This window comes from Phyllostomus discolor, chromosome 8 (genome assembly GCF_004126475.2).
Source record: "Phyllostomus discolor isolate MPI-MPIP mPhyDis1 chromosome 8, mPhyDis1.pri.v3, whole genome shotgun sequence".
In the NCBI taxonomy this organism is placed as follows: Eukaryota; Metazoa; Chordata; class Mammalia; order Chiroptera; family Phyllostomidae; genus Phyllostomus; species Phyllostomus discolor.
In genome coordinates this window covers 35,944,470-35,961,495 of record NC_040910.2, presented here as the reverse complement: position 1 = coordinate 35,961,495, position 17,026 = coordinate 35,944,470, and the positions used below count along the sequence as shown (strand labels likewise).

At 40.9% G+C, this 17,026-nt stretch overlaps 1 protein-coding gene across 1 annotated transcript in view; it reads left to right on the top strand.

Annotated features, from left to right (window-relative positions):
* Nucleotides 1-17,026, top strand: part of ELP3 (elongator acetyltransferase complex subunit 3) — an 87,764-nt gene that overhangs the window by 57,370 nt on the left and 13,368 nt on the right. The window contains exons 13-14 of the mRNA XM_028521182.2: nucleotides 1,387-1,614; nucleotides 2,464-2,545. Of these exons, the coding sequence (XP_028376983.1) occupies nucleotides 1,387-1,614; nucleotides 2,464-2,545 (310 nt within the window). The remainder of the gene's footprint in view (nucleotides 1-1,386; nucleotides 1,615-2,463; nucleotides 2,546-17,026) is intronic.

Here is a 17,026-nt window from a genome sequence, read left to right as displayed (position 1 = left end):
GGTTAGGAAAACCCAAGTCTGAACTTCATTCCAGATCAGCACTGTTCTGTAGAACTTTCTGCAGTGTTGTAAATATTCTGTAATCTGTGCCCTCCAACGTGGAATCAGCCACCAGTCACATGTGACTTTTAAGCAGGTGAAAGGTTGCAAGTACAACTGAGGAACTGAGTTTTAAATATTATTTAATTTGAATTTGAATGTAATAACCACATTGTGACTAGTGGCCACATTCAGGTAAAGCTGGATGTAATCTGCTTATCTGATTGTGTGCCCACCAGCAGTAATCAGGCAGCTAGGTCAGCCCTTATCAGCAGACAGGGGCTCCAGAAAACCTAAGCCTGATGCCTGAAAGCATTTATTGTCTGTGATGGATCACCCTCTCTCCTGCGTGTCTGCAGTGTCTGGCTGTGTGTGCATTTTTCTTGGGGATTTAGCTCTTGTGGAACCCTGTTTGGAAAGGCTAGGATTGTTGAGATCTGCATTGATATTTCTGGTCTCAGAACGAGTTATTTCATTGTCATTTCCCTCAGTTAATCATTTTGCCAAATTCTCGTGCAGTCCTGTTATTTAGCAAACAAAAAAGAAGGAAGATACTATTAGTCTGAATTGTTCACCTCACTATGGATACAGTCGGGCCATTTTCAGAATGTATCAGTGTGACCATTCTCACATATGTAGGCTTGTTGCCAGTACAAGGCTTGGCTTTTCTCTCTATGCATATGGTTACATACTGCTTATATTTATGCAAAATGTAAGGGCCACTTAACAATGACTTGAAGAATCAAAAGCCTAAGTAGATTGCTACTACAAAAACCTTCCCCAAAAGCCACTCTCCAGTAATTGGGCTTTCTTTAATGTTTTAATCTCATAACTAGACATATTTTAAAGGCATCGTGGAATGCCATCAAGGAACAAGCAAGTGACTTTGGACACATGTTCTTCCCCTCCCCCCCACACACACACACAAAAGTGGGTTTTTAGTGGGGCAGGTAAGGACTAGAAAATGAAACTGTTGTGCCTGACAGTTCTGGGGCTCAGGGGCTCTCCCCAGAACTGTGCATCTTACGTATGTGTAATTTTACCTTAGAGACTCTTCATGGAGATTTAACTGCATGGAAGCTTTACTAGCCAGATCTTTGTAAGATTCTCAAGGTTAATGAAGTTCAAATACTTACGAAACTGTAAAATTGCTGTTCTTTTATATAAGGCATGAACTCCTATTAACATTAGACAGAAAGGAACATAAGTCATGATTATTTATTCTTTATTCCTAATTGTGAATATTAGCCTAAATAAATACATATAATTGTAAAAATAAACTTGGTTCTCTAATTTTTTTAAAAATGTGTTTTGATATTTTTATTTTCATTTTTTCTTATTACATAGGTTGAACTGGTAAGGAGAGACTATGTTGCAAATGGTGGCTGGGAAACATTCTTATCATACGAAGACCCAGATCAAGACATTTTGATTGGCCTTCTACGATTACGAAAGTGTTCAGAGGAGACCTTCCGTTTCGAATTGGTTGGCGGTGTCTCCATAGTCCGAGAGCTGCATGTGTATGGAAGTGTAGTCCCTGTGAGCAGTCGGGACCCCACTAAATTTCAGCATCAGGTATCCTGTATTTCATTTCTGTTTGACTCTAGTTAAGAAATTGCCCAGAGGAGGGAAAGACAAATGGAATGGGGGTTGGAAGGGAGCGGAGGAAGAGACAGGAAAAGAAGAAAGGGCAAAGGGAAGTACAGAAACAGAGGAACCAGTGTTTTAGTGATTTAGAGATATCATCTCTCCAAATTACACACTTTTGGGTGTGATGGGGAGGAGGAAGAGGCAAATTGAGACTCAGTTGAGTGAAATATAATGTTAGATTGAACCATATGACATTGCTGTTTTTGAACATTAGAAATAGTCTAATACCGGCAGTTTCTACTGATTTACTGTTACAGACTCAAAGGAGATGATAATGCGAAAGCACTTATGAAGTATTAAACCACTTCATAAATGCAGGCTGTATGGTATGTAGTGGAACATTATTCCACTTTTCCCCAACCACCTACAGAAATAAATAACTCACTTTCTTTAAATTTTAGAAAAAACTAGTGGTGGATATAGCATAGACCCCAAAATTGATGAATTAAGACTATTGCCTGGAGATTGCTTAGAACTTTTTTAAAAACAGGCAGAAGTTAAGAAGCAGTTACCCCTTGTCTTGGGTAGATTTCATCATCCATAAAATAACCTTTTGTCTTTTGTTACAGAGTTTTCTTTTCCTTTTGTTACTAGGCTGCGATAGTGTCCTTTTGGTGTAATTGAATGGTTTCTGTTTCCTTACTCCCATAATGGTTTTTTTGCCACTCTTAACAGATTTTAGCAAGTGCTACGTATTAGTCTTCTTGTTTTATGATCCCCCTTAGTGACTTCTTTTCTCCTTAAATCTGCAACGCTCTTTATTGCTCCTTACAGGGATTTGGCATGCTGCTGATGGAGGAAGCAGAAAGAATAGCTCGAGAAGAACATGGATCTGGGAAAATAGCTGTTATATCAGGTAAGTGGGGGAGGGCAAAGTTCAAGATTCATTCACATTTTTAACTTGGTAGCACAATTAAAACCACCTCAGGCCTCTCTTGCGCCTGTTCATGTTAAAAGTCGGTCAGAACTGAGTCGTGAAAGACCTGCGCGCAAACACACAGAAGCTCTCTCGGAGCAGTTTGGTGGGATGGAGCTTTCGGGAGCCCTCCCGTCTCTGAGCAGCAGGACCAGTGGTCCGGGTCCTGGCTTCCTCGCCATCCATCGTACTGGTCGTTGTGCTCATCTCCTCTCGCGTGCTTTGTGCCCAGAGATTTGGGGAAAATACGAGTTTGAAGGTATGGAGCCGAGAAAAATGTAAACCAATGTGGAGATTATCAGTATTGTTCAGAAAATTAAAATAGAATCTTAGTTGCCAGTACAAGATGTTCAAAGGCAGGGCTTCTTGATCCATAACTGTTGTTTACAGTGACTTCGCTCTGCGGGAACAGCTTTTCCCTGTTTGGAAGCTTCCCCACACCTTATCTAGGGCATCAGATAATTGGGGAAACAGGCATGAAGAGGAGGCTCTAGGTCAGCGGAACCAAGAAATGACGTATGCACCCTTTCCGTCCTGCTCCTCAGTAGCGTGTCCTTACCGAAATTGCTGTCCCCAGTAAGAAGCTAACGTGGCAAAAACCATGATCAAAATTTAGGTTATTTTTCCTGCACTGTTTGTTTTCTCTCATTAGACTATTCCATTCCTAAAGACAGATTGTTTTCTTCAAAGAAAATAATCTTTTCTCTGAAAATGAAAGTTGAAATGAGATTTTTTTTAAAAAAATCAGTAAGTTGTTGCCCATTAATAAATCAGTATCCTTGCCTAGCTTTTAATGATTATAATTACGCAGATGTAATGACCCAAGCTCACTTCATCGTTTAGTCTGGCCATGGTTTTCGGTGTTATCCAGACAGATTAATAGAGCATTTCTTAACACAGCTAGCTTTATAATTGTTTTCTGTTATCTTTAATCCCGCTAAAGAAGAGGGAACTAAGTGGGGTTCGCCTGATTGTTATTAATACATGTGATGATAAATGTTTACCTCTCCACTGTTCAGTCTGTGGTTGACCAGAAGGCAGCCTGTCCTGGTGGTGCCAGGAAAAGCCAGACCAACCCAGAACTCATTCTCAGCGTGCATCTGAGAAGGGTTATGGTCACCTGAAATTTCAGTAGCCTTTTGCCAGAGCACTGCAGTGTCCCAGCACAGAACTCCAGCTTCGGTGCACTTGTGAATCATGTGGAGGTTTTGCTAAGATGCAGATTTTGACTCATTGGGTCTGGGCTGGGGCCTGAGAGCCAGCATTTCTAACCAGCTCCCAGTGTTACCTGTGCCAGTTACCTTCAGCCCTGACTGAGCAGCAGGGTTTGCTATTCTCCTACAAGTGTAATGTCTCTTCCAAACCGTTAAGGTGAGGATACTCTTTCTGACCCTGGCCCGGCCTGCACTCTCAAAGTCTGAAGTACAGTCACATGTTTTTCTAGCATCTGTGGGAGACCTAATCAGTCTTAAAACTGAGGGCATCAGTGTTCTGTCACTTCTCCACTTACTTCATTTGGCTTCTTGGTGTCTCTTCTTTTTAGATATCATACATGCAGAGAGGGCCCCTGGCTTGCCTGAGCGCACATTCAGTTGCCCATAAGAGCCTCAGTTTCTGCTTTTTATGAGCAGGAAATGGAAATCAGCATCTGTACTCTTTCTAGCTTTTTATTATAATCTAAATAATAGTGCAATTTCAGGTCCTCTGCTTGTAGAATTTTTTAAATAACAAGAAGAGACTTGCTAAAAATAACAGGGAAGAGCCTTTGTCCCTATCAGCTCCCACAGTAAGACTGCTAGATTTCTGTAGGGTGTCTCTTTCGGGCAGTGGCTTCCGGAGGAGCGATCCTGGGAGAGCTAGAGGACCTCTGTGACCTCTGGGGGGAAGGAAGCGTTGCTCCGGTCACTGCGGCCATCAGCCCGCATGGCTTTCTTTAGGGAAAACCACATGGGGCCTTGGCTTTCTGTCTGACTCCAGACCTGGTCACCCTTCAAATGAAGCTAGAACCTTTGTTCCGTGTATGGTGCATTTTGTTTCTGTAATTTAGTAATACATTACAGCTCTGTTTATATTTGACACCTGAAATGTCCATTATTCAGAACTTCAAGGAACACAGATTTAATGTGTTTATTTTTATAACTTACTTGGTTTTTAAGTATATTTTATTATGCTGTTACAGTTGTCCTATTTTTTTCTCTGCCTGGTACCCCCATTCCGAATCTCCAGCATTTCCCCCCGTTAGTTCATGTCCATGGTCGTACATATAAGTTCTTTGGCTTCTACATTTCCTATACTATTCTTAACCTCCCCCTGTCTATTTTGTACCTACTACTTATGCTGCTTAATCTCTACACCTTTTCCTCCTTTCTCCCCCCTGCCCACTGATAATACTCCATGTGATCTCTATTTCTGTGATTCTGTTCCTATTCTAATTGTTCACTTTGTTTTTGTTTCTTTTAGGTTCAGTTGTTGATAGTTGTGAGTTTGTTGTCATTTTACTGTTCATAGTTTTGATCTTTTTTTTTTTTAGATAAGTTCATTTAACACTTCATATAATAAGGGCTTGGTGAAAATGAACTCCTTTAACTTGACTTTATCTGGGAAGCACTTTATCTGCCCTTCCATTCTAAATGATAGCTTTGCTGGGTAGAGGAATCTTGGATGTAGGTCCTTGCCTTTCATGACTTGGAATACTTCCTTCTAGCACCTTGTTGCCTGCAGGGTTTCTTTTGAAAAATCAGCTGATAGTCTTATGGGAACTCCTGTGTAGGTAACTCTCTTCTTTTGGTGCTTTTAAGATTTTCTCCTTTAATTTTGGGTAATGTAATTATGATGTGTCTCTTTGGGTCCAACTTCTTTGGGATTCTCTGAGCTTCCTGGACTTGTATGTCTATTTCCTTCACCAGTTTGGGAAAATTTTCTTTCATTATTTTTTCAAAGAAGCTTTCAATTTCTTACTCTTCCTCCTCTCCTTCTGGCACCCTTATGATTTGGATGTTGGAACATTTAAAGTTGTCCCAGACGTTCCTAAGCCTCTCTTCATTATGTTGAATTCTTATTTCTTTATTCTGTTCTGGTTGAATGTTTATTTCTTCCTTCTATTCCAAATCATTGATTGGAGTCCCGGTTTCCTTCCTTTCACTGTTGGCTCCCCATATATTTTTCTTTATTTCACTTTGTAAAGCCTTCACTTCTTCATTTATTTTGCGGCCATACTTAGTCATTTCTGTGAGCATCCTGATGACCAGTGTTCTGAACTCTGCATCTGATAGGTTGGCTATCTCCTTATCACTAAGTTCTTTTTGTGGAGTTTGGATCTGTTCTTTCATTTGGGCCATATGCCTTTATCTTGGCACACCTGCTACGTTGTAAGGGGCAGAACCTTAGGTATTCGCCAGGGCGGGGCAACCCACATCTCTGTATGTTGGTGCTATAGGTAGGGGAGGGGTCAGACAGGGGACACTGCCGCTTGCTCAGCTCTCGCCCTCCTTTCCAGAGACTGGCAATTTCTCCCATCACTGCAACCCCCACAGATTTCTCAGCCAGAGGTTCTGAGGCCTTATCTTGCCCACGCTGGAACCCTCAGTTGCACGGTGTCTCATTCCCCAGTTGTTCCTCCCGCTTTATCTGCATGCAAATGTTTGACCAATGAGTCCACCAGCTGCCATCCTGCTGTGCATCCTCTCTGCCCTGGTTCCCCATCTCCACCCTTCCAACTAGTCTGAATGAATATTTCTTCTTTAACTCATTGGTTGTCAGACTTTTGTACAGTTCAGTTTTCGGGCAGTTCTGGTTGTTTTTTGCTTTTGAATTGGTTGTTGTCCTTTTGGTTGTGCGGGGAGGCAAAGCGTATCTACCTATGCCTCCATCTTGGCCAGAACTCCCTATTTTTATAACATGTTTTGTATATTTTTATCCTTCCATGTTTGTTCATTTTTACTTTGGTGTGTGTGTGTTTTTTACAGTTTGCTTTCTATTTTATTTTGTATTGGTTCCAGGTATACAGCTTAGTGGTTAGACAATCATAGACTTTACATGGTGTGTTATATACACTGGTGTGTGTGTGTTTAAACTGGTTTTTGTAAAGAGTGGAACAGCCGCTCTCCATTGGTTGATCCTTAGCCTGCACGTCTCTCTGTGGTAGTGCCAGTGTTCGGGTGCTGCGCTCGCTCCCAGTACCTCCTGAGCAGCTGTGGGTGTAAGAAGGGACACAGGCCCAGATTCTGTTTCTGCATTGACCGCAACTCTTGTGACCTTGGATAATTTCACTTGATCTTCGTGGACCTTTATTTTCTTACTAAAAGAGTGGTTTACGTCATATTTTACAGTCCTAACAGCCTTGAATTCTGCCCCTTAGTGTCTTAATTTCTTTAAGCTCTCCACGTGACCAACTGTTCTATTGATTGCCTTTTAAGTACTTTCTTTTCTGACACCCTTTTAGGGCAGCCTTTAATTTCATCAGCTGACCTTAGTCTCATTGTGGGCTGGGTGTTTGATGATAAAAACGAAGACTAAGGAGCTTAATCCTATTTTAACTTCAGTCACAACTGCTGGTCCTTTGTGACCTAAATGTCCCACTTTTTAAATTTTTTTTTTTTATTTTTGACCTTGTCATCTACTTGTAAATTCATCTTTGTTCTGATCTGTAGGCCTTTGTAAAACTCGTCGTGCACAGTGGTGGCCTAGATACTCTGTCCTGGCATAACTAGTAGCTTGAGTAAGGGAGGGACAGATCCCTTCTCCTTCTGGCTGCTGTGACTGTGAGGATGCATTCATGTAGAGTTCATTTTCAATTACATTCTGATGCATTCACGTAACACTTGTTTTTCAGTTACATTCTGATGCATTGTGACCTCCCTTCGTTTTGCCAGCAGATTTTCTCTGATACTTGGATTTGTAATCTTTGATTCTGCCTCTAGACAATAGTATTAACTACACAGTAGATCTGATTTAAATCACTAGTCAGAAAAACTAGTATATACTTTCTGTACACAAAATATATTGAGGTTACAGATAAATTTGTTTTTTTAATAGAAAAAAGAATGCTTGGTATTAATATAAGGTTTGTAACTGATTTATCTTTTTTAAAAGATTAACTTCACAGCTACATGAGAAAATTAAAAACTTGTTTTTCAGCAGAATCAAATGAAATACTTTCTTAGACTTTTGCTTATTTTTTTCTATTTTTAACTATGTATAATTCTTAGTAACTAAACCAAATGTTTTAAACTTAACCATCAACTCTGAATGTGAAGATTAAAGCAAAAATGAAATATTTAGCTTCAGGAACATCAAACCCACTAAGTATATTAAGCATCTCCTGTGTGCGAGGGGCCAGGGGCTGAGAGGGGAGATGGGGGAAGTACGAGATGTGGGCCTGCCTTTGAGGGATGTTCTTATCGGGCTAAAGAGCTCTGGGTCTTCCCCCCAGCAGTTGTCCTACACTGCAAAGGAAGATAAGTTTTTCTCCCTTAAACTATTTCTTAATTCAGGATTCATTGCTTAAGAGTAAGAAAATGATCTTTTCCTGCATATGAAATGTGGGTAAATCAGTTGTAAAAGAAAAACCGGTTTATAAAATAATCTGTAGGTAGAAAAAAACAGTCAATTGCTCCAAATGTCTAAGCAATTAATTAGTCCCTATTAAGTCCAAGTGCTTTAGTATCTCTCACCAGCTTACTGATGTATAGCTTCTGTCAACACACATGTTTAAGGTTAACAAATTGTAGCTACCTAAAAGTCATGATGTTTATGTACTTGGATGATCCGCATTCTTTCCTTTAAAAATGTTAATATGGGGAGAATGGGAAGGGCTTACAGGAACAAGTATAAGGGACACATGGACAAAAATTAGCAGGGGGATGGAAATGGGAGGGAGGTGGGGAGGGATGGGTGGGTGGGCTGGAATGGGAGTAAAGGACAGAAAAACGTACTTGAACAATGATTAAAATAAAATAAAATTAAATTAAATTAAAAATGTTAAGATGAAGCAGTCCTTTCTCCACCCTCTCTTATGGTGTAAAGTACAAAAAATTATACAGTGGAACCTAACCACATTTGAAATGCCATCACTAATAATCACCATGGAAACTGAAGATCTCTGATGTCACACTGCTCATACCATTTCCAAAAAAGCAAATATAACTGTCAGTGGCCACTATTCAGAAAGCCACTCAATACCCCCTACCCCCAACAGAATAGGGTTTATTTTCCTTGTGGCACTTTTGGTTAGGTGTCAGATCCAAGCATGCTACTGTTTCTGTTCGCAAAGCTAATTGCTATGCATCTGGACAAACAGCTATCCTCCAAGCTCCCCCTCCTACCTTCGTCATAAGCAGTGTTCTATTTGTGTTCTTTCAAGTAGAAAATTAATATGGCCATTGGCCAGGAATTGTACAAGGTTGATGTCACACAATGGCGATGAGAAATGAGGAAAGTGTCTGAATGGTTGATGACAGAAATCACCAAAGTCAGAGACTGATTGCCATTTTGTTTAAAGCTATTAAAAATGCAAAGAAGAGGGTAAAGGAGCTTAAATACAGGGTGAGTAAACGCGTCACTGTGGAGATGAGATCATCCTCAGTCGTGATGCTCAGTTACGACTCTAAAGCCACGTCTACAGTTCCTGCTGGTGAACAAAAATCAGCGCGCCTGTGCCATGTATAGTCCAGCGTGGCTTCTCGGGACTGAAATGAATGGCCTTTGCCCCACAACCACTAATTAACAAAATGATACGTGGGCAGAAAATAACAGTTGTTCTGTTTCATTCAACTACAAATAGTTGAGATTTACTTACTGGACCCCAGAAACTTCACCTGTGTTCTAGGCTGCAACACGTCTCCCTCCGTTTGAGGTAAAGGCAGTTTTACACTCTTTGCATTGTAATCTACTAGAAAAGAAGGGTACATTTGTAACTGGATCTGTCTGGTAATGGACTCATAATCCTTAACAAAATGCCTGGAAAAGCTTTTCCTCGTTTCAGCTTGCTAATGGACACAGGAAGTCTGCCAAGTGCAGACCAGCTCGTGCTGCCTGTGCGTGTGTGACTGCGGGCCTCTCAGGGAGGAGGGGGAAGGTGGTGCACTCCTTCCTGGTTTCCGTTTCATCTCTTCACATGATTTATCTTCCAGTACATTGTTCCCCCATTAAATGCACACTGTTAGGGTTCTGCATGCTCCTCAGTTTCTTCCATTTGGTGTTCTTACAGTGATCATACATTTTTTTTTTTTTGGTGCACGTTCTAATGGGATTTTCTTTTTGGAGTGGTTAATATCTTATTAAAGATAATAAATACAATGTAAAAACTGCTTTTACAAGGACTTTATTATTTCGGCATCATTATTAATCAGGCTGGCAGTGATGACATGGAATGCTATTTTGTTAGGTAACAGATTAGCGAAATTTGGCTAAGTGCTGTCCGTGCTGCAGCTGGACTCGGAAGGCAGTGTGGCGCAGCTTTTCCCTGCGCTCTTCACTCCCGACTTGATGTTGACTCACTTGTAGGTGAATCAGGTACCACTTTGTAGCACATGGCATATTGGGTGCGTTAGACCTGTTCCTCACTTGGCATCACGTGACTGCATTGACTAGTGCATATTTTTCAGATAGCTCTGAATAGGCCACTAGTGAGTTTCCACTGTTTAGCCCTTGTGGGCAACTGAGTATTTGGTGACGTTTTCTAGGCAGAAGCAGTGATGCCAGGAGGCAGTAGTTTGTCGGTGTTTAGGGAACAGTGGTTGGCAAGTGCCATGACTCCTCCCAGGTCTGTGCTGTCGAGTGTTCCTGTGTCTCAGAAACACGCAGGCTAACGGCACAGAGGATGGCCCTGCTGATGTTGGCACACTTGCCTTTGTAGGTTTTTTCGCTCCATCTTTGTCCCTTAGTTTATGGTTACAGAAAGTGATGGTCGTACACTTTCCCTTGGTACTAGGAATAGGTTATATCATGAAGTTCCTAATAATATTCCCAAGAGCTCTGGGAGCTTTGATTTCAAAGACTGCCTTCATTGTAGAGTTGGACGCTGCACACGTTCTTTTCTGGGGAAGGAAGCCTTCTCTCCTCACCACCTGCTGTCTGTTGCAGACTTTGTTTTCCAGTTCATTTGCACTGTTAACACCTTTTCAATGTAACTCCCATGTAATAGTACTGTTCTTGTCTCTAAGTATTCGATAGTGCTGTAATCCATTCAGTTTGATAAAACTTTTCTCTTTTAGATCTGCTAGAGACTGAGATTTGACAGATCCCTCCCCTTTGAGTGAGCAGATAACTAAATAATCCTGGAGAATATTGATGCTTCCTTTCTTAGTAGCAACCAACATACTGGTTTCTTTAGAGCCTTTTAGTTTGGGCATTTTAAATGCCAGCAGGACATACACAGGCAATTTTTTATGTGGTCAGCCAGTTTAAACTGTTGTCTCAGGCCAGTAGCTCACATTTCCAAGACATTACCTGCTAGACCATTAGAAAGTGTTTTCTTATGCAGCCCCATCCTTTACCTCCCTAAGCATCCAGTTGTCCAGTTATCCATCATTTATGAATGAATCACTGACGTTTGGTGTAGCAGTCCAGAAGCCCCAGATCTGTACCTTGTCGGGGTCTGTGACCTCTTACTGCACGTCCTACTGACTAGTGGTGGTTTTGCTATTCATCGTTGTGTAACACACCGCCCCAAAATGTAGTGGCTTAAAACACAACAACCATTCTATTTGCTGGGTGATTCTGTGAGGCAGAATTCAGCAGGGCATAAAGAGGATGACTCATCTCCGTTGCATGATGTCTAGGGCCTTGGCTGGAGTGGTTTAATTGGCTGGCAGCTGGCTCAGGTGGCTGGTCTGTAGTCTTAGTTCTGGCTGGTAAGGGATGCTCAGTTGAGACTGTCGACATGAGCACCTTGGTTCTTCACACTTCTGATAGCGGGAAGGCTGGATTCGAAGGGGAAGGAAGGGAAGACCTAGGCTTAGAAGCTCCAGGTCATCTTGCATTTCTTTTCTGTTGGCTTACTTAGTGACTGAGAAACAACCAGCAGTTCTTTCACAGCTTCTGTAGGTCAGGAATCTGGCAGTGGTTTTGCTGGGTGCCTCTGGCTCAAAGTATCTTGTAAAGCTGCAGTAAATGTGTCAGCCAGGGCTGTAATCATTTCAATATTCAATTGGGGTTGAAGAATCCACTTCCAAGCTCACCGTGCAGTTTTGGCAGGCTTCTGTCCCTCGCAGGTCATTGGTCTTAGTTTTTCACGGGGGCTGCTCAGCACATGGCAGCTCACTTCCCCGAGCCGAGTGACCATAGAGACAGGGAGCCTTGAGATGGAAGCCACGATCGTTAGAACCGAGTCTGGAAGCAAGTGGGTGAGTCCAGCCCACCCTCAAAGGGCAGGGATTGCACACTGTTAACACCAGTAGACAGTGAACTTCGGGGTCATCTTTGAGACTGCCTGCCTCAGTGTGACGTCTGCCTCATTCTGTTGTTTAAAGAAGTCATTGGGCCAGCCCACATTTAAAGGGAGAAGTAAATTCCACTTCTCTGAGACAGTGGCTCTGGTGGCCATCTTTGGATACCAAGCAATAGAAGGCGTTTTCATTAACTTGCAGTTAATAGGCATCCAGTGTCTTTCTTCTGGGAAACTTCATTTAGCCTTCTCTTAGGACTATCTTTGGACAGACCTTCAAGGCTTCTTGTCCCAGTGCCAGTATCAGATTTCCATATGCCAATCACGGCAGCAGAGCTACACCTCACACTGTCCTAAGTGGAGTTGGGCTGGCCTCACAGGTAGCACCTGCATTTGCCTGCATCTCTCTTCCGTGAGGACGTTCCTCTGTCCCCCGTTGTGAGCCTGTCCAACCAACACTGTAGGTCTGTGATAGTGGCCGTTTACATCTTCTAAGTTCAGAACATAGGAGACCATCTTTGGGCTGAGGGTACCTGATTTTCCTCTGGGCATATCCTACCCTGAAAACACATGCCTTCCCCCACAAACACCTGAAGATAGTTAATGTACTTTAAAGTCATTGTTTTTTTTTTATTTAGGAAGGTAGTAAATTGTATATTACAAAGTTTGTCATTATGACCATTTTTAAATGTGCGGTTAGTGGCATTAAATTCACAATGTTGTTCAACCATCACCTCTATTTCTAAAACATCATCACCCCGAACCAACACTCTGCTCATGAAGCAAACAGTAACTCCCAGTTCCTCTGGTAACCTCTAATCTACTTTCTGTCTCTACAAACAGAGTCATATAATTTGTGTTCTTTTGTGTCTGGCTTATTTCGTTTAGTGTAATATCTTCAAGGTTCATGCATGCTGTAACACAAATCGGATTTTGCTTCCTCTTTAAGGTAATACTCAGTGTGTGTATTTGGGTTGTTTTTACCTTTTGGCTAGATGAATAATATTGCCGTGACTTTGGTGTACAAATATCCATTCACATTCCGCTTTTATTCTTTTGTGTGTATACCCAGAAATGGAGTTGCTGAATCAAATGGTAGTTCTGTTTAACGTTCTTGATGAATCACCAAAGTGTTTCCTACAGTGGCTGCAATATTTTACCCTCCCATCAACAATGTGTAACGGTTTCAATTTCTCCATATACTTGCCAACACTTTTATTTTGTTATTTTCATTTTTTTTATATCCATCCTTCTGGGTGTGAAGTGATGTTTTACTGGGGTTTTAACTTGCTTTTTCTTAATGGCTAATGATGTTGAACATTTTTTGTGCACTTCTCATTTATGTGTCTTCTTTAGAAAAAATGTCTTTTGCTCATTTTTTAAATTGGGTTGTCTTTTTGTTGTTATTTTCTGGACACTGTACTCTTTTAAGATCTGCAAATTACAAATATTTTCTCCTATATATATTCACAAAGGATAGTGGTCTGTAGTTTTATTTGTAGTGTCTTTGGCTTTGGTATCAGGGAATCACTAGCTTTGTAGGATGAGTTAGGAAGTGTCCCTCCCTTCTCTTCAGTTTTTTTTTTTGGAAGTATTTGAAAAGGATTGGTGTTAATTCTCTAAACATTTGCTAGAAATCACCAGCAAACCACCCGGTCATGTTTTTCTTTTGGGGGATTTTTGGTGACTGATTCAATCTCCTTATTTGTTATAGGACCATACAGACTTTCTGTTCCTTATTTTTGTAGTTTGTATTTCTAGGACTAGGTCCATTTCAACTAGGTTATCCAGTGTATTGATGCACATACTCATTATTGTTCTTAGTATTCTCTTATCCTTTCTGTGTTTGTGAAGTTGGTTTTAATGTCTCCTCTTTCATTTCTAATTTTACTGATGCACATCTTTTTTCTTTGTATTTTTTCATACTTTGTATGTTTTCACTCCTTTTATATTTTAGTGGCTACCTTGGGGATTACAGTTAGGATCTTAAACTTATAAAAGCCTATCAGAACTCTGACAGCATGTGAGCACTCGGCTCCCAGCACGTCCCTGCCTCCCTTTCACATTGTTATTGGAACAGATCACATCTTTAGACCCGTGTGACCACACATAAACTTACAGTTACTGTTTTCTGAATTTGCCTTTTAAATGATATATGGAAAAAAAGAGATTTGCAAACCAAAAGTCTACTAACACCGGCTTTTACATTTATCTATGTAGTTACTTTGACCCCAGTGTTCTTTATTTATTCATTGGGCTTTGAGTTACTGTCTAATATCCTTTATTTCAGCCTAAAGGACTTTTGTAGGGTAGGTCTTGTGGTAACAAAGTTCCTTAGGTTACTTTATTAGGAAATGCAGCAATTTCTCCTTTGTTCTTGAGAGATACTTTTGCTGGATATAGAATTTTAGTTGACAGGTGTTTATTCTGTCGTCCCACTGCCTTCTGTCATCCCTGGTTTCTGGTATCAGCTGTCAGTCTTACTGAGGACCCCTCAGTTCATTTATATATTGCAATATGTTGGGTTGGCCAAAAAGGTCATTTAGTTTTTTCCATAAAATAAAAGACAGATTTTATTTTCACCAATAACTTGATTGATTTGGATATTCTGAGCATGTTGGCTCTCTCCCACATGGTATAGCATTGATGGTTCTCGGCTAATGTCTCGATTTGATCACTGTCAGCATCAGCTGGTCTGCCCAACCATGGAGCATCGTCCAGTGAGAAATCTCCAGCACAAAATTTCGCAAACCACTTTTGACAGGTTCCATTAGTCACAGCACCTTCTTCATACACTGCACAGATCTTTTTTTGCATTTCAGTTGCATTTTTATCTTTCTTGAAATAATAAAGCATAATATGCCAAACATGTTGCTTAATGTTATTTTCTTCCATCTTCAATATTAAAATGTCTACACAAAAATTAACCAATTTTAATGTTTTTTTTAAATGCATCTGATATGACAGCTGTCACCATACAATCTAACAAAATTGTGTCGAATGAAGTTAAAGACAACTAAGCGCTACTAGAACCATCTTTTAGGGGGGAGAAAACCCAAAGTTTTTGGCCAGCCCAATAATTGCTGTTGTAATGTTACTAATACCTCCAACACATCACATAATTTTCTTTTTGTGTGTATGTGTGGTGGGAATAATTAAGTTCTAGTCTCTTAACAATTTTGATGACTTTAATATGATATTATCTGTAATCATTACACCGTGCATTAGATCTTTAGGACTGCCGCAAGTTTCCGCCCTTAAACGATCTCTCTCCTTTCCTCCCCTTCCTTCGCCAGCCCACCATCTAGTCTGTTTTCACGGGTTCGGCTCCTTTAGGTTCCACATGCAAGTGAGATGGAACAGTATTTGCCTTTCTGTGACTTACATCACTTAGCATAATGCCCTCAGGGTCCATCCATGTTGTTGCACATGGCAGGGTTTTCTTCTTTTTTTATGGCTGAGGGATATTCCATTGTATTTATGTACCACGTTTCTTTATTCATCCTTTGACAAGACACTTAGGTTGTTTCTGCATCTTTGCTATTCCGAATAACGCTGCAGCAAACAAGGGGGTGCATGTATTGCTTCAGTACTCTGTCATTTTCTTTGGACATATGTGCAGAAGAGTAATTGCCGTATCAAATGGTAGTTCTGTTTCTAATTTTCTGAGGAACATCCATACCATTTTCCACAGTGACCACACCGAGTTACGTTCCCACCAGCAGTACACAAGGTCCTCTTCTCCTCACATCCTCACCAGTGCTTACCTCGCCTTCATCATGATGGCCATTCTAGCAGGTGCAAGGTGATACCTCCCTGTGCTTCTGATTTGCATTTCCCTGATGATTAGTGATGTTAAGCACCTTTACATGTACCTGTTGTCCATGTGAATGTCTTTGGAAAAGTGTCTGTTCAGTTCCTCTGCCCATATTTTAATCTGATTGTTTTTTTGTTATTGAGTTGTGTGAGTTCTTTATATATTTTCAAATGTATTAAATTTATTGGGGTGACACTGGTTGATAAGATGATATAGTTTTCAAGTGTACATTTCTATGATCCACAATCTGTATATTGCATCTGTACATTGCATATTTTGGCTATGAACCCCTTAGTCACTGTGTGGTTTGCAAATACTTCCTCCCATCTTCTAGGTTGCCTTTATACTTTGTTGATTATTTTTTTGCTGTACAGAAGCTTTTTAGTTTGTCGTAGTTGCACTTGTTGATTTTTGCATTTGTTGTTTGTTTCCTTAGTTCTTTGTTCAGTCTCCTTTAGCTCTTGAGCACATTTCATGCAGTTGACTTTGCCTCGTCATCCCAGTGTCTAAGCTTCCTCAAGTGTAGTTTCTCTCCAATTCTTTATTTCCTGTGAAGAAGTCTTATTTTCTGTTTTCTGTACACTTTTTTTTTTTTGAGAACTGCACATTTGAGTACTATAAAGGTCAAGATTCTCCCCCTCCTCAGGGATTACTCTTGAGGACTGTAGTCATCAGCTTGTAGAGTGACTTTTACAGAGCATATTCTTTATATGTGGCCACTGAAGTTTCTGTTCCATTATCTCTGCAATCAGCCTGTGACCTGACAGGGATTTCCTTAAGTGTCTGGACCTTTAAAAGAAGTGAGAAGGGATGATGTCTTTTCCCGTCTTAAAATAGACACACTCTGGGGAAAGCCAGCAGAGTGGGGAGTGAGGGAACAAAACAAAGGCAAGCATCTGAACAGGCCCAAAGATTTGGGGGCTACAGCCAGCCACTCTAGGAAAGAGGGGTAGGTGGCTCTCACCCGCTGCTGTCTCACCAAAGATCAGGCACTCGCCCCTGGTTACTGGGAGAGCTTCATCAATTCTAGTGTCCCAACGTAGTTGGTTCTGACTAGGGTCTCTTCCCAGCTTCATGGTGGCTTCTGCGGAGGGGTGGTCTCTGGAATTACCTACGCCCCATTTTCCCTCTTAAAAGTCTGTTTTTTTAAAAAGACCACAGATAGAAGGGATCCCTCTTTAGATGGCACACTGATGGTTCGGCACATGAGCAAAGTGGT